Raw genomic sequence first — 23,391 nt, forward strand, 5'->3', positions numbered from 1 at the left:
AGGGCGGGGACCAGGAGATGGACTCCCCATTCAGAGCAGGGTGCTCAGACTAAAGCAGAGGAGCCAGGAAGGGAGTCTCACCAGAGGAAGACACAGGCTTGGTAGCTGAAGCTGCAGCCCAGGGGTCAGCGGCTTTCCCAGCACCGGGGGCTGGCTGCTGCGGGGCAGCCCAGGGGTCTGAGCCCTTGGGAGCAGCATGTGTGCCGGCTCCAGTGGGTGCCCCCCACGGGTCGACGGAGGCAGCTGGCTTGGCACCTGTGGAGAGGTAGGGTTGGCTCGAAGATGCCCACTGAAAGGGCTGGGCAGCCGGAGTGAGGGGGGAGGGCCAGCCCTGGGTGGTAGGAGCTCCCGGGGGGAGAGGGCCACAGAGCCTGCCGGCAGACCCGTGTGCTTCAGAGAGCACAGGGCACACACCTGGCTGCCACCATAGCAACTTGGCAGGTCTGGACAGGCCCTTCCCTGAAGGACAGACAGACTTCCACGCCCGGTAACTGTCCGTGGTGGGGGGGCTGACTCCAAGAGCATCCACGCGCCAGCTCTTCCCTCGGAGCATTACAGGGGCCCACACCCTGCCCCTGCACCCCGTCCCAACAGTCAGCACCTCCCCTGGGTGAGCAGTGCAGGGCCCCTGAATCAGGTGCCCAGCAGACACACCACAAGGCTGTGTTCACGTGTTTTATTTGGGAGGCTCAGCTGTGCTGCTTTCCTGCTGTGTGACATTCCGCTCTGAGACAGAGAAGGCAAGGCAGGTGTGCTTATGTGGCCGCCGCTCCCCAGGAGCCCCTCACAACTCCCCCTGCCCCCCATGAGGTGCTGACTCTGTTCGCCTCCCAAGGGGCTGCTTTTCTCCATCATGTTCATCGGTGGGGTTCTTTCCACATCTGGCTGCTGATTCTCTTCCATGAGTTACAAACACCTTCTCACTTTCGGACTTTCCCTTCACTCTCCTTAAGGGGTCACTTGAAGAATGGAGAAGTTCTCAACTGAGATGGGGCAGGACCCCCAGGATTTTCCTCTGATTTGTGCTTTCTGGGACACGCAGGAGCTCCATCCCCACAGGTGGCTTCAGTAATACTTTTTACTTTAGTTTTTATTTCCATAAGGGGTTTATACAACTTTTGTAAAAGTTAGTCCTAGGGACTGGTATCTTTTTAAAACTTCATTTTCTAATTACCTTTTTGTTATACAGAGAAACAACTGAAGTTCACGTAGTAATTTTCATATCCAGCAATCTTACTAAACTCAATTCTAATCATTCAAATTCATCCTATTTATTCTCACAGTAATTCTATTAATAACTCTCAATTCCAATAAACCCCTCCCTGGTAGCTACACACTCTCTCCCATCTCTCATAAAGAATGGCGGTGGAGCTCTTCGAGTTCCTTTTCTTCCTATCTTGCTGTGCTGGCCAGGACCACCCATTCCAACACATGGCAGGGGCTCAGGCTGCATCCATGTCTTGCTCTTAAACATCTACCATTAAATGGCACCATTTACCATGACAGGCTTTCTCCTTCAGAAGCTGATGATCAGGTTACAGAAGCTCTGCATTATTTCAAGTTTGCTAAGACTTTTGCAATAAAAAGCTGGTGAATTTTGTCAACCTGTTTCTGCCTTTACAGAGATGACTGCATGATTTTTCTCTTTGGGTTTATTAATATGGTACATTAATACATTTCCTGGGGATTCCCAGATGGCTCAGTAGTAAGGAATCTGCCTGCCACTGCAGGAGATGCAAGTTCAATCCCTGGGTCGGGAAGATCCCCTGGAGAAGGAAATGGCAACCTATTCCAGTATTCTTGCCTGGAAAATTCCATAAACAGAGGAGCCTGGTGGGTTACAGTCCATGGGGGTCGCAAAGAGTCAGACACAACTTAGCAACTAAACAACAACAGTGCATTTCCTGACTTGGTCCTTGCAAACAAAGTTTTTCATAATATACTATATCATATTTATGTTTTTCTCATTTTGATTTTGCATTCCTTCTTTGCTGAGGGTTTTTGCATCTGTATTCCTAAGTGAGCCTGGCCTGACATGTCTGTTCTCACACTGGGTATCTTCTGTCTGGTTCTGGCATTAAGGTTGTGCTAGCCCACAAGAGTTTGTGTGAAGGGGAGGTGTTTCCCGTGGGGTGTCAGACCTCCTAGCAAAACTTGTGGGGTGACTAGGGGGTGAGGGGGAGGTGCGTGGCTGACTCGGATCCTTTAGTGACTCTAGGACTATCCTGTTCACAGGTGTCCTTCCACCAGTGTGGCTGAGTGTGACTTTACCCACTTTCCAAGTCCTCAGGTTTGCCAGCACAGAGTTGGTAAACTCTTCACTCTCTGCTGAGTCTTGGCAGGATCTCTCTCGAGGACGCTGGCTCTGCTGCTGGATAAAGCTGGCCCAAGAGCAGAGCCACCTGTCTACACTGGGGCCGTATATGACTGGTGTCCTGCCCATCAGACTGCCTCCTTGATGTACTTGGGGTGCAGTCCCGCCCTGCAGCCCCCATGTCACCCCCTCACAGAGCCCAGAGTAAAGTGCATGAGAACTAAGGAGCTGGCCCTGGGTCGGGCAAGGAGCAGCAGACAACAAAGTGGCAGTCCACAAACCACACGAGGCCACCCCAGCTGTATTCTGATGAGCTCCAAATATGCTCTTAATTTTTTAAATTCACTGTCAACATTTAAAGGTTTGATTTGAAAATTTAAGGTTATGGACTTTCCTGGTGGTCGTGATTAGGAATCCGCCTGCAAACGCAAGGTACCTGGGTTTGATCCCTGTTCTGGGAAGATCCTACATGCCACGGAGCAGCTAAGCCCGGAGCGCCACAACTACTGAGCCTGTGCTCTAGAGCCCACGAGCTCCAACTGGAGAGAGACTGTGCACAGCAACAAAGACCCAACACAGCCAAAAATAACCATTCTTTGTTAAAAAAAAATTTCCAGGTTTCAATCATCTCTTACTGCTGAATGGTTATACAAAATATGATTTAATCTATAAAGTGGAATATTATTCAGCCATAAAAAGGGGTGAGGTAGGAATGTGTGCTACCATGCGGATAACTCTGGAAACACGCCGAGTGGAGAGCACCAGGGCGACGTGCTGTGTGATCCCAGGGCATGGCCATGACCTGTGCCCGTCCCGGTCCCCGCATGGGAAAACAGAACCTGGCATTTGGTACATTTCAACCAACTGCTAGGGAACTGAGCTGAATACAAAAGATGGGGTCCTGGTATGCAGAGACAAAGGCCCCAAGAGACATGGGCACAAAAGATACATCCAAAGTTGTAAGACAGGATGTCCACAGATCAGCCACAGAAGCAGGGGGGCTCCCAGAGCGGCAAGCTGGCTGGGAAACTGTCACAGAGCCTGTAGCCAAGCCCTGCCCAGTGATCAGGAAGCCCATGTGCCCAAGGTTACCACCCAGGTGAAACAGATGGTGCCACGCTCATGTCTGAATCACCTGTCACAAGTTCACTTTACACTGGCATTAAACAGATCTCTAAAATGTTCATTCAGCCTATTAAACAGATTTGCTATTGCTTTAAATAGCAAGTAAGAAAAATTACTTTAATTCAGTCATTTAAGCATGTCATGATTTCTAGCTAATCACAGCAACTCGACTCAGACATTTCACGCCATATGATAGTTTCTTAACCAGGATGCAGTCTTGAGGCTGAGGGTTGCTGTGCGTTCCAGAGGAGGGACAAGCCATTTCCAGTGCATGTGGGAAGCAGAGGAGAAATGTGCCCAAGTGAAGTTCCTCACAACAGGACGACACGGAGCTCGAACCACCACCCTCAGGAGGGCGTTACAGGGGGCGTGGAGGCCTGGACACCCACCCCGTCACCTGGACTCAAACCCACTGCTGCCAGGTGAGCAGAGTGCCTGGAGCCCCTCCCTCATCCAGCAGTGCGCAGGGGAGATGTACCAGGGGGGTCTTTACCGAACGACGGCCAGGGGTCTGTGGTGCTGGCCGGGGCTGCTGGCGTGCCCCAGGGGTTGGTCTGGCTGGCGGAGGTGGACGGGCCCCAGAGCTCCACCTTCTGGGCAGCAGGGCCCGCGCTGGGCAGGGCGTCCATCAGGTCCAACAGCGTGGTCTGCTGTGGGTGGGAGCTGTGCTGCTGAGATGAGCAGGGAAGGGGACAGGTGAGCTCTGCTGCTTGGTGGCACATGTTCACCCATCATCTGCACCTGCCCGGGGTTCCCCCAAAGACCACAGGACTGCCACTGCCCAACATCACCACTTCCCAGTGAAGACCTGGCCCCACCCTACATGCCACATGCCCTCTGTCGACCGGTCCTCAGGGTTTCCTGGGAAACTGCAGGCTTTGCCTCCTTCCAGGTGCTGTCCGCTGACACACCTGGCCCCGCAGTGGCCAGCATCACCCAAGGCCCTCTCTCCCGGGGGCTGGCTCAACCTCCCACTCTCACGGCCACCCTGGCTGTTGTCAGGGCCCGCAGGACTGTATCAGGGTGGGGGCCCCAAAAGAGCCCCTGGCCCTGGGGGGACTCTGCCTTCCAACAGGACAGTGAGGCTGTCGGGGGCAGAGCAGTCACCTCTAGGCTTCAGAGCACTTCATGTGCAGCTTACGAAGCAGCGGCTGGAGCCATATGGCTGGGGGGTGCGGATGCCGAGGAGGGGTGATGGGGGCCCACCACACAGGCAGAAGTGTGTACTCTGCCCTCTCCTCACTCCTGCTGTCACACCGTGGGGGCGGGCTTGGGAGGGTCTCACACAGTGACCCCCCCAGCCCCGTGAGGCACTCACCTCTTTCTTTTTTGGAACTTTAACCGTGTCTCGGCGGCTCTCCTCCAGGGCCATCTGCAGCCTGAGGTCATCGCCCCGCCTAAGGCGCTCTTCCTGTGGAGCACAATGGACCTCGAAGCTGGTGGTTATGGCCACAACATCGCCACCCAGCTCGGCCCTCCCGCCACAGCCGGAAACTAAAGCTGTATCGCCAGTCACTTCAGAGAAGGGTCTGAGGACAAGGTGGACAGCGAGGGTCTCCCGCCCCCTCTGTGCGACTCCTACCTACTTCCAGTCCCACCAGGGAGCCCAGGGCACAGACACCACCAGAGAGAAGAGGAATACTTCTAAAATGCTCCTTCTCAAAGTGAAAATGACTTCAAATTTCTTTGCAATTATGGAAGCAATATGTCTCTTCATAAAACACAAATAATCGGGAGGCAGTGAGGGGAAGGAAAAAAAAAACACAAACAATCCAGAAAGGAACTGGAAGGGGGACAGATCACAGGCTGTTTCACCCTGACCCCCACTGTGCTTCCAGAAAACAAGTGTGTTTCTATTTTTGATTTCTAACAGAAATGGTCCATTATATTTTATATTTATTCAAAGCACAGTCACCATATATAAGACTGGACTGCTCGAGCTTTTACAAATGGATAATATAATGATTAAATGTAAGTGAATTCACTCATTGTGTCTTACTCTAAGATGGGATAAGGAACCACACTGGGGGTCATGTCCATCCGCCCTGTTTTCCCTGTGAGCTCTCTGTACCTCCCTTGGGCCGCCAGGGGTGGGGCAGGACCCATAGGGAGGTCGTGTGGACTGAGGGGCCACCCTGGGGGCTGTCCGCTACTGTGGACTTTACAGGATACTCCAGTCACAAGGAGACCAGCCACACTGGGACCAAGAGTTGCCTCCATGTGATCCCCTGCCTGTCCCTCACGGCACTTCTAAGCGAGAGGGTGACACAGCCATGCCACACTGCTTTGCCCTTTTTAACCACAGGACAGCAAGTCAGGGCTGAAGGCGGCAGCAGAGGGCCAACCCCTCTGAAGGTCCTCTTGGCCACTCCTTCCCCTCCTCTTCCATCTTCTGATGCATGCTCGTAACAGGGAGAACAAACACACGCCCCTCTCTGGACGTTAGCACTCTCCTCTCCTGGGCCCTCCCTCCAGCCTGTCTTGTCCTTTTCCGGGTCCAGATGCTCTCCAGCCACCTTGTGGATCATATTCTGCACACAGGGTGCAGAGGGAGCATCTCACGAAGCACCTCTGACAGGTGCGTCCCCAGGACCGATGTCCTGAAAGCCTTTCCTCCGTGTGGCTGTGCCCAGGCCCTCCCCACTGGGGGCGTGTCCCTGCCAGCACCCACCTGCTCGGCCACTTCTCTGCTCATGGCCAGCGCCAGCTGCAGCTGCAGCTCCTCCTCCCCACTCGTCTGCGGCCTTGCCTGCTCCAGCTCCGAGGACACCCGTGGGGAGGTGGCTGTGGGGGAGGCAAAGTCACCGTGAAGGACCCATGCTCCCTGGTCAGCAACCCGCTCCCACCTCATACCCATGGGTCCACCTAGGCGGGGAGAGGGGGTGTCTGCGACCATTCCAAGGTCACAGCTGAGGAACATCACAAGCACACCAGCTGCCCAGCACCCACCAGGAAAAATATCCTGGGGCACAGGCAGGGCCAGCTCCGGCCTCTCGAGGATCAGACCTACCCCCATGGCAGAGCTGCACAGCTTCAAGGAGGGGAGCTAAGTTTTTACAAGATTGAGGGCACAGTTCTGGAAAAGCCCAAGGCCTCTGTGGACTCACGGGTCCTCTTCAAGACCTCCTGACCCCAAACGCTGCTTCAGCCTAAACCTCCCACTTTAGCCTGCTCTCAGGATCTGCTTCTTTGGGAGAAATTAACTGGTGGGGAAGAGCTCAGATACTGAAGTTTCTAGATGGCTGTGCTCTGGCTGCAGTGAGTAAGGTGGGAGAGGCAAGACTGAGCTGGGGTCCCTGAGCAGTCCAATGGGCAAGGCTGAGGGACAGTTTGGGGCAGCCTGTAAAGGGTGATGTCTTGTCCTACATTTAGGAAAGACACGTAAACACAGTGAGGAGACTACATCTGGAGCAACCAGGCCTGGAACACAGTGTATTCACTATGATTCACGGTCAACCAAGAGAAACGGTTTAAAAAAAAAAAAAAGCCAACTGCCTCATGTGTACTCTAAGCTAATGAAGAGGTCAAAGAGCAAAAAATACTGCAATTAGGAAAAAACACAAAGATGCTCTTCTAAATAAAATTAAGTCCAATCCCAGTTCATCACCCCAATTTTCCAAAGCATTCCTTTAGAAATAAAGCTGGATGGTAACAAAATGTCCTCAAATCTATCTTAACAATCCTATTTCTTAACAACAACCCCAAACGAAAGCATGTCTGGTCCCCAAAGTTCGCCTCTGCCCATCGCAGACGGCAGATTCTGGAGTCCTTGTGCTCTGGAAGCAATGCCACCACCCAGACTGGCGAGAACAAGGGAAGCGGGACAGTTGGGGACAGTTGTGGGAGACAGGAGGAGGCTCTCCCACAACTAGAGTGGCTGTCTCATCCAGGTCACGGCCCCGTGGGCCGCCCGCTCCCCGCCAGCTCCTGATGGAACACTCTCTGAGGCTGCCTCACGAAATCCTCGGTTTATAACAAACCCTGCATATCCACCATCCTTCACTTACTCCCAAAGGGGAAACCAGGCCCCAGGCCCCACCCTATACCCCCAAAGGGCTCTGAACAGAGGGCCCCATCTTGGCAGGGAAGGCTGAACTTGGCCGTGCAGTTGCAGAGCCTGACTTGCCTGGGACAGGATGAATGGGCCAGGGCTCTGCATGGCCAGCCGGAGAAGTGAGGCGCCCTGTCCTTGGTGCCTCGCTGCACAGCTGCGTGGCCGGCCCAGCTTCAAATGCAAATGTGCACGTCTGTGTCCCCCCAGCTGACGCTGCTGGAATAATGTGTGGCCGGCACACACGGAAATAGCTCACCACATCAATGTGGAAATCAGACAAAGGGTATTCCCCTAAATGCTGTGGTTTTTATAAGCGGATGCACGGCTCTAGGTCGCGCAGATGGCAGAATTCACAGCCACCAGCCTGGAGCGTCAGCTGAGCGCACACGGGTCTCAGCTGCGAGGGTGGCGTCCGGTGGAGATGCTCCTGCCTTAGTGACAGCATCTCGGCCCCACAAAGGGCCTCTTGTGCCAGAGAACAGGACAGTGAGCACAGAGCCTGAAAGGGCCCTCCGGTCACCAGAGCCTGGCCCGGCCCCACTCTGAGGGTCCACCACTCACAGGGCAGTACGAGAAGCAAGTCCCCTTGGGTCTCTGCTGCTTTCTGCCCCAACCATGCTCTCCAGGGAAGGCAGGCCCTGTGCGCACAAGCTCATCACCCTGGGAGCACGAGCATGTCCCTTCCCTTTCCCTGCGGTTGAGTCTGACCCGTATTGAGGAGCGCAAAGCTGGTACCCCTATGGTGGGCTCCCATTTGTCCTGCCTGGTCCACCACCCTGGCTGAGGAAGCACAGGGGGAGGCTGGACAGGGAGCCCACACAGGCCCACATTTTCTCAAACTTCAGGCCAGGAGGAGAACCAGAAACCCTCCCCCAACCTGGTACCTCCTGCAGGGCCACACCCCTTCACTCTGCTCGCCTCCAGGGGCTGGCCAACTGCACCGGGCCCCAAATGCCCCCTACAAGGCACTTCAGTTGCGCAAGGTTGGGGAATTTTGAAAAAAGAAAGTAAAGCACTCAAGGCAATAGAAAAACAGGAAACTGCCTCTTCTCATTGGCAATGTTCTGTAGTTTTCCTAGAGAGCTCTTTAGCAGCGTCTGCAGTCACGGATGCTGGTTGAAGGGCACAGACTGCAGGCCCCCTCCCACAGGCGGCTCTGCATGGGAACTTCACGGAAAGCTGGGCACTCGGGCTGGCAAGAAGGCAAGGGCCTGGTCATACAGCTCCAAGAAGACCCCACCTGGGTCTGAGCGCTGCCACCACCCCACGCCTGCCAGCTGACAGGGACACCAGGCACCTGGCCTGTCCCCACCCCACTGCAGCAGGGAGCTGCACCCTGATGCCACCACTCCAGGCTTCTGCTTCCAAGTCTGTGAGGTGAGCAATGGGAGGGGCGGAAGGGCCCGAGACAAGCTGCCGCCACCCTGGGGGTTGGCCCTGCCCAGGTCACTGCTCTCCACTCCACCCACAGCCACAAGACACCCCCTGTCTCATGGGGCAGAAACCACAGACGTACACCGTGGTGGCCCAAGGCCTATGTGGGCTGAGGACTGTGGTTCTGGCAGCCGTGACCTCCCCCTCCCTTTTCTGTCGGCCACTGAAGGAGGGGCTGCAGAGCTGGCGCTGAGCCTAGGGCCACTTTTGCCCCCGGTGACCAGGTCCCCGTTCAGCTAAGTTCCTTCCTCATCACTGAACTGTAGTGAAGTGTTTACTGGGCCTTCCTCAGCATGGCGACATCTTCCTGTGCTCCACAGGCTGTTTCCTGAGTCAGCGATGACCTCGGCCACCAAGGACACTCCTACGCAGAGCAGAGGCTTCTGACCCTGTCCCCTGGGAGACCCTCCAGGCCCGCCCTCTCCCAGATCACAGGCAACAGCAGGAAAGACTGTTTTTAGTCAAGTGAAATGAATTATGAGAAAATAAGCTCAGATTACCCCAGGTAACATTGAAAGAGAGAAAATACATAAATATGTTGTGGAAATAACATGTCCACTGATTCAATGGACTTGAGTTTGAGCAAACTCTGGAAAATGGTGGAGGACAGGGAAGACTGCTGTGCTGCAGTCCATGGGGTCGCGGAGTCAGACATGACAGAGCAACTGAACAACAACGTTGTGGAAAAGCCAAAAAGGTGCAAGATGTGAAGAGACTGAAGTACCACCACAGCCGGGTGACCTTCAGGACAAGAGGGGCTGGACCATGACCATGCTCTGCCCTTTGACCACCACTCTACAGTCCTGGCAAACCCTGTCTAGATCCCAACGCAGACTCTACATCTGATTCCAGTTCACAGACACACAGGAAAAGGACTGAGGCAGACAAACACAGACCAAAGGCCACTTTGCAGGACGGCCAGCCCAGCATCCCAGCACATGAGGGTCGTGAACACAGTCAGACTGAAGAGACAGGATCCTGGGTGGTCTTAGTACAGAGAGTTGGCTGTACGTCACAGTCAGAACAGTGGGCAGATGGGCACGCGGGCAGGGACGAGACGGCCCAATGGCTGCTGTCCACTCCATCCACTGTCAGGCTATGGGGGAGGGGAGATGCCAGAGCTTGTGTTAAATACTTCAGCATAAGAGGAAGTGAGGGCCGCCCCACTCTTCCTGCCTCTACCCCTCTTCCCAGAGGAAACAGTTGTTGACATTTTCTCATGATTCCACCCAGAAGACATACACGCACGCCCTGCACATCGGCGTGCTTTCCTGACTCTTGCCCACCAGCCCCCTCAATTCCTGCCACGTGTGGGCTCCACCTCACCACATCCCCACCCAAGCTGATGGTCTCGGCCTCAGAGAGGCAGCCCTGGTGAAGGGTGCGCCTGGAGCCTGGGCCCAGACCCAGGCTTGCCGCTGCTCAACCCCCCGCCTTGGCCTCCTCACCCACAGGATGGGAGACAGGTCCCCGCAGCTTGGGCTGCTGTTAAGACCAGATGAGCTCCCACAGGGGGCACCTGGTCCGGCGCCTGGCATATGACAGTGGTACTACACCTGGCGTCTTGCCTAACCCTCAGCCCAGACGGGGTCCTGCCTGCCAACCCAACCCAAAACCGGGGCTGAGGCCTAGAGATGAGGTGGCTCTCCAAGGTCCTGCAGCCACAAGGGACAAAGGCCCACCTAAGGCCTTGCCCTTCATCATCACTGCTTCCCAAAGAGGAGGGAACCAGGGCCCAGGGAGGTCACAAGGCCACTCAGAGCCGGCAGAACTCAAGAGCCAATGCCATGCTGTCCTCATGCCCTGATCTGCTCGGCGCCCTCGGTCCTAACGTTTGCACACACCATGCCTGGTGCTTCTCCAGGCCAGAGGGCAGCCCCTGCTCTCCCAGGGCCTATGTCCAGTAAGGACACACACAGGGGAGGGGGCGGGGACACTGGAGCATGGCCTGGGGGCAGGCGGCAAGGTTGCCAGGCAGAGAGCAGGTGGGGCTTCACCAGGGTCGACAGCCTTGCCCTGCCCAGGGGCCAAGGCAGACCGGGCCCAAAGGTGTGAGGTCCTGACCCCCAGCACCTCAGAACACGGGTGGATTTGGAAATGGCTATGGCAGATTCCTTAGTGAATGGTTAAGCTGAGGTCACACTGGAGCAGGTGGGCCCCACACCCAAAGTGACCTGTGTCCTTACAGGCAGGGAAGAGATGAGGGCAAAGACATGAGGGGAGGGCAGCAGCCATGGCCCGGGGACACCAAGGAGGCCTCCAGCAGCAGAAGCAGGGGGAGCATGAGGCAGCATGCTCCCTGCGCGTGAGGGTCTGAGGCACAGGCCTGCGCACACCCTGATCCAGGGCTTCCAGCCTCCACAGGGGACAAGACCCGTGTCAGTGCTGCTGCAGCCCCAGGTCCTGGGCTCTCTCAGCACACATGTCTGGGCCCCACCTCCCTGCACGCTCCTGCCACGGGGAGGAGCTGCCCCTCGACTCTCTACTGCTTACCACCCACCCTTGGCCCCTGCTCTGTCACCCCTGCAAAGGCCCTGGAATCCTCCAGCTCCTTCCTGCCCTCAGACCATGCCCTCCTTCCGGCCCTCAGGCGGGCAAGAGAACCTTGGCCTCCCCTCCAGGGTTGGCTCCTGAACCCCTAGGACATCCCCTCCACTGGGACGCTCCGAGGGCAGGGGTTCTTCTCAGCCTGGCTCAGTGCAGACACCCCTGCCCCGGGCACCTAGAGCCCGCAGACCGGGGGCCTCACCTGTGCTCCAGACCCGCCTGCAGCCGGGCCATCTCCCCAACCAGCCTCTTTCCACACACCTGTGTGTTCATTTTCTATTTTAGTTTCCAGTGAGCAGAAGCTGTGACTCCCAAGGTCACACCTCACACACTGGTCCCAACACCCTGAGGTACACGAAAGCTGAAGCCCAGGAAGAAAGGAGGCAGCGCGGACGATGGTGGGGATGGGCAGCTGGGAAGACAAAGGCTGCCCTGTTGCTGGCTGGCAGGACTCAGAGCCCGTCCTGTCTGTGCTGCTCTCTTTGGGATGCAGAGTAAATACTGTCCGTTACAAGGTCATCAGCTGGCAAGGTGGGAGCTAGGAGCTTGTCCAGAACGGGAAGCCATTTTTCCTCCTTGCTCTCTCCCAGGGGTCCCATGGTTCCTGGTGCTTTAGGAAGTCACACTCTGGTGGAGGGGCACTGGGGTGAGGGCCACACCCACAGCTCCCCAGGCAGATGCTCGGGAGGAACGGGGGTGGGGGGGTGGGGCTGCTGTCACCGGAACTTCAACGAGACAGAACGCCCTCTTTCTTAATTCAGTCATAAACTGAGATTACATGCCTACAGCAGTTTCTTATAGAGCAACACTTACAAACAGGAAACTCACTTTTAAAATAAATATCCTGATGGAAATTATCATCTACTAAACCCGCAAAGTAATGCTCAAAATTTTTCAAGACAGGATTCAACAGTATGCGAACAGTGCTTCCAGACGTTCGAGCTGGATTTAGAAAAGGCAGAGGAACCAGAGATCAAATTGCCAACATCCGCTGGATCACCAAAAAAGCAAGAGAGTTCCAGAAACACATCTACTTCTGCTTTATTGACTATGCCAAAGACTCTGACTATGTGGATCACAGCAAACTGTGGAAAATTCTTCAAAAGATGGGAATACCAGACTACCTGACCTGCCTCCTGAGAAATCTGTATGCAGGTCAAGAAGCAACAGTTAGAACTGGACATGGAACAATGGACTGGTTCCAAATCAGGAAAGGAGTACATCAAGGCTGTACATTGTCACCCTGCTTATTTAACTTAGAATATATCATGAGAAACGCTGGACTGGATGAAGCACAACCTGGAATCAAGATTGCCGGGAGAAATATCAATAACCTCAGATAGGCAGATGACACCACTCTTAGGGCAGGAAGCGAAGAACTAAAGAGCTTCTTGATGAAAGTGAAAGAGGAGAGTGAAAAAGTTGGCTTAAAACTCAACATTCAGAAAACTAAGATCATGGCATCCGGTCCCATCGCTTCATGGCAAATAGATGAGGCAACAGTGGAAACAATGACAGACCTTATCTTGGGGGGGCCCCAAAATCACTGCAGATGCTGACTGCAGCCATGAAATGAAAAGACGCTTGCTTCTTGGAAGAAAAGTTATGACCAACCTAGACAGTATATTAAAAAGCAGAGACATTACTTTGCCAACAAAGATCCATCTAGTCAAGGCTATGGTTTTTCCAGTGGTCATATATGGACTGAGAGTTGGACTATAAAGAAAGCTGAGTGCCGAAGAATTGATGCTTTTGAACTGTGGTGTTGGAAAAGACTCTTGAGAGTCCCTTGGATGGCAAAGAGATCCAATCAGTCCATCCTAGAGGAAATCAGTCCTGAATATTCCTGGGAGGACTGATGCTGAAGCTGAAACTCCAATACTTTGGCCACCTGATGCAAAGAACTGACTCTTCTGCAAAGACCCTGATGTTTGGAAAGATTGAAGGCAGGAGGAGAAGGAGATGACAGAGGATGAGATGGTTGGATGGTATCACTGACTCAATGGACATGAGTTTGAGAAAGCTCCAGGAGTTGGTGATGGAAAGGGAGGCCTGGCATGCTGTAGTCCATGGGGTCACAAAGAGTCAGGCACGACTGAGCGACTGAATATAACTGAAACTAGAAATTATCTTTCAGGAAAATCTCAGTACCCATTTTGGGCTCGGGGCTATCCACCAAGCATGACTACCTCTCTCGTACCCCAGCTGGGGGTGCTGCACCTGGGCCGGGTCTGCTGGGAAAACAAGTTCAAGACACAGAATGATGCTAACACACTGGTCCACTAACCTCACTTTCTGGAATTCTACATTGAAGACAAAACAATTCTACATCAAGACCCCTTGGAAAAGCAGCTTTCTGCCCAAATGTATTCACCACGTTGTTAACACACTGTGAGAACCTGGACACAATTCAGACAGGGTGGAGACTGTGATCCATGCAGTCCCTTCGCAGAGCATGTCCCTCAGTCGGGGCGCCGTGTGAGAGCCTGTGACAGCACAGGGGACACAAAGAACTGGGAGAGAGCACTATCCCGACCTGCTCTATGGACCTCTAACCCACCAGAGTTCTAACCTTTGAAGTCAAGTGTAACTGTGGAGCAACGTGGAAAATGCACAGCAGGTTATCTGAGTCAGCTGAGGGGTCCTCTGAACCACTGCATCCTGCCCACTGTGCCCAGGGTGAGAACAGCCTCTGACTCGCCTGCCCAGCCCCCTCCGGGCAACTCCATATGGCACACTGTCAAGATGTGTACCAGGCCTCATCTGCGGACCATGAGCCCTCACTGCCCAGCGGCAGCCCCGGGCAAATGAATGCTGTAACCTTCTGAGATGTGTGCTTTGTTACAAACGACACGTGTGTAGCACTGTTTTACCATGTATACAATATAAAACATTAGATTCCTTTTGCTCCCACAAAACACACTTCAGACCCAGATCCAGGTCTGTCCATACAGCTGGCTGTGGGGGATATGGGTATTGATCTGGTCCTCGCTTCCTCCTCAGAGTAAGAACTCTCTGGCTCTCCCCAGACAGATGGCCATGACAAGGCCCCACCACTGCCTGGCAGCTGGGGTGACGATGTCGTGATAGAAAGGGCAGAGATCCAAACAAACCTGCAGGCCTAGAAAAGCACGCGCTTAGAAAAACATTCAGAAGGACACACCCACATGGGAACAGCAGCAGTCTAAGGAGATTATGGAGTGTCTGTCTTCCTTTTGCACTTTCTACATTATCAGGGGTAGACAGGCATTATCTTACAATGAGAAAACCAGCAGAGTTTCTTTCGTGCCACCCATGCTGAGCTCGCCACCTAGACGTGGCGAAGCGGGCCACAGGGGCATTGGCCTGACGGGCTGGTCACCGAGTCGGCAGCAGGCCACAGGAGGAGGCCCATGGGCGCACCGCCTACTGACTCTTGACTTTCTGAAAGGGCATGGCTACCAGTCATCAGCTGGAGGGATGGGAGGAAGAACCTGAACTGGACAGGCCGCAGCCTCCGAGAAACCTCAGCACCACGATCACAATGCCCGCGCCCACCCCAAGACTCCAGCCTGTCAGACGTGTGCCTGGGCTCTGGGCAGCCAGTGGCTCAGGGAGCAGAGAAAGGGCAGCTACAAAGTTGGAAACAGCCTTCACTACCAACAAAATCTAACCTTTAAGAATTAGATGTTCTAGACTCACAGCTTCAAGATACGGCACATTTCCACATTTCTGGAAAAGCCCACAAAATGTAGTTCCAAAGGTTAAGTGTCAAGAAAAGGAAAAGAGGGATAGTGCCCCAGCCTGAGACAACCACCAATGGAGACAGCGCACCACACCAGCCGAGCTGGCGGCCCGGCCTGGATCTCCGCTGCGTCTCATGAGGCTGGTCAGGATGGTCCCTCCATGCTGCATTCCAAGCCGGGGTGTTCAAGGCAGATCCCCAGGGAAGCCCTGACCTCATACTCGTCATCAGGCGGGTGCTCAGAAAGGATCATCCGTGACGGTGAGGGTACGAGACACAGAGGAAGGCACCTAGAACGGTGACACCACCTAACACTGGTTTGCCCAAACCTCATCCAGCGCTTGAGAAACTCTGGGAAAACAAACTCACTCACTCATTTTACCCTTAATTTCTATCTCTAGCCCCAGAGCTGAGGCAGTGTGGGCTGTGGGGTGACCAACTTGTTGGCAGTGTGTGGAGGCACCGAGTTGGGGCGGGGGGGACCTGAGGGCCTTGACTCGGGGGCTTTGAATGCAAGCATCCCAGGAGAGCTGGGGGCCCCAGGTACTCGACAGGCAGGCTCAGAGGCACTGGGGACCAGGGGGAGTGTCACTCTGAAACACTCTGCCTGCCTCCCTGCACCAAAGCCAGTCCTCCCTCAGGACAGAGGGTGAGGGGAAAATGGGCCCAGAGATCAACACAGTGATCCCGCGAGCACTGGCAGGGTGGCCACAAGATGCACAAGGCCCAAGTGAGGGGCCACGTCCATGGCTGCTGGCCGCCCCAGTCAGAACCAAGCAGGGAGCGAGAAGAGGCGTTCTCTGCGGCGGGCCCAGGTGCCAAGGCAGTGGACTGAGCGCACTTCTTCGTAGGCTGCAGCGAAATCTGTTTTCAGCGTAGCCCGTACCAGCTGAAGGTTGTCCAGGAGAGCTAGCAATCAGCCCCAGAGCAAGCCTCGCTTCCATCCCCACCGAGTCAGAGACCTCCAAACACAGAAACCTACAATTGATTGGGCAGCCAGCTCTCTGCTCGCCACGGTCCCGGGTCCCGCGGATTTCAAGAAGGACGGCAGGGAATTGAGAAGCAAAATCCACCCCAGTTGGTCCTCTGCTCACCCACCCACACCACCACAACATGGAGGATGGCTCCTGGCTGGGTGTGCCAGTGGGACAAGGACCAAACCACAGGCCTGGCCCAGGGGCCCGGTCCTCCCCGCATCCGGGGCTGCCGCCAGCACACCTCCAATCCCGCAGGGCGCGGGACTGGGAGAGCCCGACAGCCACCCAGGCCTCATGCAAAGCAAACAGAGGCTCCCCTGAGGCCTCTGGGTGAGGGGTGTGGGGAGGGGCGCAGGGTAGCCAGGGCTCCAGGCAGAGGGGAGGACCGGCGCTGGACTGCAGAGGGAGCCACCTGAGGCCCGGGAGGCAGGGAGAAAGCCAGCTGTACTGGGTGACCAGGAGCACACCCAGCAGGCTGCCCGTGTTTCCCACCTTGGGCTGCGGGGTCCCAAGAGAGGCAGGGCTGGGCCGGGTCGCTGGCCGGGCAGGAGGGTGGCCCCGGACGCAGCAGGAAGGGTGGGCGCTGGCTCGGCGGCGGCTCCTCGCTCTGACCCCGCGGGGGCCCAGTGCGGTGCTGGGGACACAGTGAGGCCTCGGGTGCTGTGGGGCAGGGACACACACACACATACACACACACACACACACAGAAACAGGCCATTAGAGGGACAGGCAAGGCCAGGCCCTGCAAACAGACTCTGAACATGCAGCTCAAGCTCGGGCTCTCAGAGGTGGGCCAACTCAGGGCCGCTGGGCAGGGAGGCGAAGGCTGAGGCCACGGGACCAGACACAAGGCCCCACCACCTCCTCCCAGCCCTGGGAACAGTCTTCACTCGATGCATGGGACATGGCTTCAGCTCCTACGCTCGGTCCTCGCGACTCAGGGGCAATGACCTCAAAAGGCAGTCAGGAGAAAAGCAGCCCCCAGGGCCCTTACGTGACCACTTCCAAAGAGGAGGCCAGCCCAGAGACCAGCCTACCTGCAGCGGCCTTTCTTGGCGGAGAGGGGCTCCCTGAGGGACACATACGACTTCACTTCTTAAGGGCAATCTTCCTTTTCTATCAACCTAGCGTAGCGGAGCCCCTGGAGCCCCAGATTGCATGCTCCATTTCTTTTAAGCAGCTTCACCAAGGTCCCAGTCTTTGCCTGAGCAGAGTCATCCAAACTAGGTGGGGAAACGACAAGAACTACACGTGGGACAAGGAATGCTGGCCTCTGAGTTTGACAATCGCTGAGAATCCCAGAGGCGGGAGTCCAACCCCACCGTGCAAATCTGCCCAACACAAATGCTGCAAGTGGCAGGGCGACGACAAACTGAAACCTGCCAAACTAAATAAGCAAGGTCAACAGGGGGCTGTCAAACTGCAAACAACTGCCTTAGAATTTTTTTTTTTCTGCTAACACTGTTACTTATTCCAAAAGCAAAGAGTAGGGGTACCTGGATTTTTGTTTTCACAGCCAGAGGCACAATTTCTGTGTCCCTCACCCTACAGGCTACCAGGGCTGCATGCCTGCCACCACACTGAGAAGGCAGAGGGGCACCATTTCAGGGCCCACGTCCATGAACAGCTAGGATGCCAATGGCTCCCTGGCCAGCCTCCGTCAGGCCCTGAATGCCACTTCTGCTCCCTGACATCTCTCCTGAACACTGGGCAAAGACCCAGCATCTTTAACATGCAAAGCAAGAAAACAGAGCAGCCCAGAAAACACGGACCCAGCCGTGCGACCGAATCAGCAAGGACTCCCGCCCAGAGGTGGGAAGGAAGCCTGGCCTCTCCCTCTGCAAGTGAGGTGGACATGCACTGCCTCACCCAGTGATGCTCAAGCAGAGCAGATGCTGAGCCGGTCAGGAGACCCAAAGCCCAGTTTCAGAAAGACACTGAATATAAAAGAGAGTAGATTCTCCAGGACAGCCAATCCCCTGCTGCTGTGGGCAGCCAGGCCCTTTGCTTCAGCCCTGCCCTGAGGAGGAAGCAGGTAATCCATCCTCTTCGCCTGCCTTGCCCCCAGGGCCGGCCCTGCCCACATGCACAGAGTCAAACCCCAGAGCAGCAGAGGGTCTTGGGACCCCAGGCCGGAAGCCCCTCTGTAACAGTAACTCCAGGTGGACTGAGGGGCTGCTGCCAGATGCCAGCAGCGGGAAGGTAGGGGCCACAAGCTCTGGCTGAGCTCAGTGCCTGGCGTGGGGGTACTACTCACAGCCATGGTAGGAAGCTGGCGACCCCCCGGCCTTGCCGTACTCCTGCTCCGAGTAGCTGGTGGACAGGTTGGGCTGGCTGGAGCCCCGGCCAAAGGTGATCTGGTTGCTGCCCATGCCGGTGGCCACCTGGGCCATGCGCTCCTTGGTCTTGAGGGCCTGGGCCCGCTCGGCCTTAAGCCGCTCCTCGTCCTTCAGCAGGGCCACCAGCTGCTTGGCCTTCTCACGCACGTTGACCCCCTGGTCCTTGCCGTCACGGTCGACGTACTGGAAGTCCTTCAGGGTCTGAATGGCGAAGATGTTCTCGCGGCACTGCTGGGCCACGCGCTCTGAGCCCGTCTTGATGAGGTAGTCAAGCAGCGTCAGCGCCTTGTACACGTGCCGCCAGTTCTTGCCATGGTCGTTGAGTCGCTTCCACACCATGCTCATGATCTCTGAGAAGGCCACCACATTGTACGTCAGGTCTGCAATCTCCGTCATCAGGGAGCTGGACGGGCCCCATGGGTCATTGGAGGTGGCTTCCCGCACTTTTATCTCAGCTTCCGAGTAGTTGTTGACAATGTTTTTCATCTGCCGTCTGATGGACGAGGTTGTCATCTTTATGTTCTGTGACAAATGCAGATCCCTTCAGAGAGAGAAGCTTCCCCGTCTCCGGCAGGTTCGTGCCCCACAGAGGTTCAGTCTCCGTAACAGGTCTGGAGCAGGGTCCCTGACAGTCATTTCCTCTATTGGAGCCTCAGGTCTGAGAAGCCAGAAGCCATGACCTAGAGAAAGAAGTAACCAACGTTACTGTGTGTGAGTTCCCCTGAGACAACAGGCTCTCTGCAAATGGCAGGCAGGGGCTGGCCAGCTAGGGTGGTGAGAGGACATCCTCCAGCCCCCGAGGACAAAAAGGATGCCATCTTCCCTTCAAAACTACGATAAGATCAATACTACACATTAATAACCAATACAGTCTAAACTCAAGTTTAAGCCTCTGGAAGGAAAGCAGTAACACTGTAACTCCTGGTCTATATTCAAACCACTTTGGCTGGATCTGCTCTGCCACACCTGGCAGAGGCCTGCTAGAAGAATCTCACGCCATCTACACTGGTTCCAGAGACTCTCCCTGACCCTCTTCTCCTGACTTCTTACAGAGACTCCCAACCCCTTTGAGACCAGGGCTGAGGCCCCACTGGGCTTTCAGAGCCTCCAGCATCTGGCACAAGCTATGTAGCACTGATTCAACCTTACAAATAAACTGCTTCTGGCCCAGTTTCCTCATCTCAGAGAGAAGAGAACGGAGGACTCCACATTAACAGGTCCACCCAGTCCTTTGCCACAAACACATCTCTCCAGGGAAGGAACACCTGCGGAGCTGGAGTGAAGGCTACGCCTCTGGCCACAGGCCTGGTCCAGAGTGTGGGGGACACCACCTGGTTTGGTTGCCACTGATATAAACGCTGCTGTCACAAGTTAAATACAGCGCCCCTTCCCCCGGGAAGTTATCTGGCAGGGGACAGAGGTGAGTGCGGGGACCTAAGGTAGCAAGCAAGTCCAAGGCATCTTGACTGTGGTGGTGAGGTGACTGTGGAGGTGAAGAAAGCACTCCCTGCAGAGCTAGCCCTGGGGGGGGACGGGGGCGGTCTTCAGAGGAGGAGACAGGGCGGGCAGGGATTGGAAGGGAAGTGGTGCCAGGTGACTCCTCTCCTACAGAATAAGGAGAGGGCCCAGGACTGCAGCTCCCCACCCCCAGCTGCCACTGGGCTTCTGGCCTGGGAAAGAGCTGGGTGGCCTTGGGCCAGGCTGTCTCACTGTATGCTCACACAAAGCCTTCCTTCCCGGTAAGGATCACGCCTCCCCTGGTGCAGATGGAGACCCTTCCTTCTGGGTCATGAGGTCAGCTGACCTAGGCCCCCTGGTGAGGACTCTCTCCCTCCTCCCACAGGGGCCCTCACTCTGCTGCTTCTGCCAGAGGAACAATGGGTGGGCGGCCTCTACCAGCTTCATCCCGGCCTCAGAAATAAGTAACCAGCAAGTGTCAGGAGTGGGGAAGCCAAAGGAAATGCCCACTCTTCACATGCAGCCAAATAGGAGAAGCTCATAACTGTCATCCTGGTGACAATCAGACATCTGCTTGGTGAGCAAGGCCTCTCCACCCTCAGACCGGCCAAGAATTCTGTCTTTATCTGTAGATGCAGGGCTTCAGCAGAATGGGACTTCAGCTGAAGGTGGGCAGAGTGAACTCCACTGCCCGGCCTGCTCTTACAAACCTTCTACAGTGTGTCGGAGGAGCAGGACCAGGTGCTCTGTCGGGACTTGCACACGTGACATGACCAGGATGGTCATCCATGGCCGCCAGACAGGATGGGCCTCAGAGGGGGCCTCCCAAGTAGCTCCAGCTCCCAGAGCAAATGCTCCAGCATCACTGGTCACACTCGAGGTCCCGAAGCCCCAGAGCCGCCCAGCACTTTGTCTGTCACCCACGTGGGGCTCGGCAGGCTCCCCTACCCTGCACTTCACAGCTGCAGGAGCCATCGCTGCCACATGTAACCTGCCCTGTCCCAGGCAACAGCCCATCTACACACACAAAGCCTGAAGGACACAAAGCTGAGCCATGGCCCAGTACAACCGAGGAGCTGCGTCCCGTGGCCCTCAACATGCAGGCAACCCAGCCAGAGTCTGGGACCATGATTCTTTCTCAAGAGCAGCCTATAATGGTGACCATAAAGTAACAGCTGGATCACATTTGCCAAAGACGAACTGAGGCAGAAAAATTCTGGCATATTTGAAAATACAACCAGAATTTTCCTGACAGTGGAGACTACAAATAGACTGAATAAAACAGCAAATAGAACAACACTAAAAAAACAAACAAAAAATTCCAAGGCTAGAGTGATGCCCCTGGAGGCAAGAAGAATTCCATAAAAATGTGTTCAAGAGCCTGCAGAGTTGGGTGGGGAAATTCCTTCCAAATCCAGAGTCCCAGACACGGGAGGAAGCAGCCTTCATGGCTCCAGACCCCAGGTGGGCCCTGGTCAAAGCCCACGTGAGTCCTGGCCATCCCTTCTGTGACAGGGACGTAACTGGCCAGGTGTTAAGAAGATGCAGATGGTTGGGGTCTCCACCAAACCCCCATCTGGGGGGCTTTTCAGGGACCGGGCATCATTATCAGGGACCCAGACCAGCTATGAGGGAACAGCAGCAAACATCTCTCCCCTCCCCAAACCTGCCTGGGGCCTATCCTTCAGGCTCTGTGTGTGTAGATGGGCTGTTGCCTGGGACAGGACAGGTTATATCCTGGATCCACAGATGGCAGCTTCTGCTCTGTGTCTGGCAGCCTCCTGTGACTTTTTCCAGGCAGGCAACACCCGCAGGGAAGCTGAGGGCCGTCCGCCTCACTCACCAAATGTAGCATCCGTGTCCCAGGACCCCTTGGTGGGCAGAGAAATCAAATCTTACATCTCTATCCCAAAAGAGGACTTCAAAAAAACTCTGCATTCATATATGTGAAGAATTTCAAAAACAAACATCTGAACCTCTTAACTCCGAGATGATAAAGCAGGTACAGTGACAGCACCCACAGTACACGAAGAGCCCCGGGTGCCAGTTAACTGGCTGCAGGGGGACTGGCTGTCCCCTCAACGCTGGATGACCCCTGCCCCCTTAAACAGAAAGAGCCACCTGGGGGGCTTCTCCCAAGACATGACAGTCTTGGAACAAGCACAGGAAAATTCAAATTCGACGTCCGATTGCCTCCAATGACCACGTTGGTGATTTTTCTAAAAGCAGAAATCAAGTACTGAAAACACACGTGAGGAATCCCTCTTTTCTTTACCAGTGTGACGGATCGTTCAGTCTCAAGGAAGGGCAGCCAGGCTGCAGGTTACACAGGTGTTGAAATGCAGTTATTCTGAAAGATGGTGTGAAACAAGGACCAGGCTCAGGAGACACGGTTCTGGCCATCTGACAACACAGTCACTTAGAAATGGTGGTGTGACGAGCAGCACCTCCCGGAAAAGCGCAAGGACCAAACACTGGTGCTTGGACCAGTGGATGTGTGTGCATTCCTCCGAGGACAGAGAATTCCTCAATGTTCCCCTCCACCACTCCTCCAAGTTGTTTTGCTAATGACCAACCAGGGACAACATTCTTAAACAACCCTGCCAGAAACCAGATAGCACACAGAACCAGAGGCCTGGAAAGCGGGGCTTGGGCTGGGTCAGGCCCAGGCTCCCGCTCCTGGATGGCAGGGCAGACCAGACACCCAGCCTAGCCTCCCATCCCAAGGCCCCTTTCTGACAAGGGCTCAACTCCTGCCAGCTCCAGGGTGTCACAGGAGCCCCCACCGCAGACCAGCCCCAGGTCAGCCACCATGAGGCTAGCGTTCTGGCGACAAGCCTAGTGGTGGATGCTTCTTTTGGCCTGTGGGGCTTCCTGGGTCTGTGGAGTGAACCCCCGGAACTCAGCCCCCCTCCAAGAAAGGAGCTTGTGACCCCTGGGCCAGAGTCTCCATTCTAACATGCTGAGTGAATCTACTACCAGAGAGAGACCCCCGATGGCCAGTGCCATGCCACCCAGAGACTGGAGCATCCGATGGCTTCACACCCACCCACCCGCACACAGGGCAGGCCTGCAATGGGTTTGATCAGCAGAAGTTTCCAGCTTGAGGCATTTTGGGAAAAGAACAGAGCTACATGGGAAAATGTAGAATTCCCAGGGTTTCATGCTTAATTTAGACCTGGCTGGTCACTGTGGTGGCGCTGAGTGCTGGGCTGTGGCCACGTCCTGAGGAGCCAGCAGGAGAGGGGAAGCTGGGGTGGGGGGGCTGTGGACCACACAGGCTTGGTTTCAGGCGCAGCAGCCACCCGTCGCTGCGCTCTTAGGAGTTCAAGGTACTGCCCAGAGGAAGCCCGTGGGTGAGGACAGGCACCTCCGGGCAGTGTAAGTGCAGACCCGGCCTTGCACAAAGGGCTCCCATG

General features: G+C 55.4%; 1 protein-coding gene across 8 annotated transcripts in view; it reads right to left on the reverse strand.

The window, feature by feature from the left end:
- Positions 1–23,391, reverse strand: part of EPN2 (epsin 2) — a 51,782-nt gene that overhangs the window by 6,155 nt on the left and 22,236 nt on the right. For 3 of the 8 annotated variants that reach the window (XM_055407415.2, XM_055407416.2, XM_088828944.1), the window contains exons 2-7: positions 18,433–19,194; positions 16,668–16,835; positions 6,111–6,223; positions 4,758–4,850; positions 3,918–4,110; positions 82–255 (exon numbers count right to left, since the gene is read on the reverse strand). In XM_055407415.2, coding sequence (XP_055263390.1) covers positions 82–255; positions 3,918–4,110; positions 4,758–4,850; positions 6,111–6,223; positions 16,668–16,835; positions 18,433–19,027 — 1,336 coding nt within the window. In that variant the 5' untranslated portion in view covers positions 19,028–19,194. The remainder of the gene's footprint in view (positions 1–81; positions 256–3,917; positions 4,111–4,757; positions 4,851–6,110; positions 6,224–16,667; positions 16,836–18,432; positions 19,195–23,391) is intronic. The other 5 variants (XM_055407418.2, XM_055407420.2, XM_055407419.2 and 2 more) reach the window with 5 other exon arrangements.

Source organism: Moschus berezovskii, chromosome 20 (assembly GCF_049115385.1).
Source record: "Moschus berezovskii isolate FMDL1 chromosome 20, NW_MosBer_1.0, whole genome shotgun sequence".
Classification (NCBI taxonomy): Eukaryota; Metazoa; Chordata; class Mammalia; order Artiodactyla; family Moschidae; genus Moschus; species Moschus berezovskii.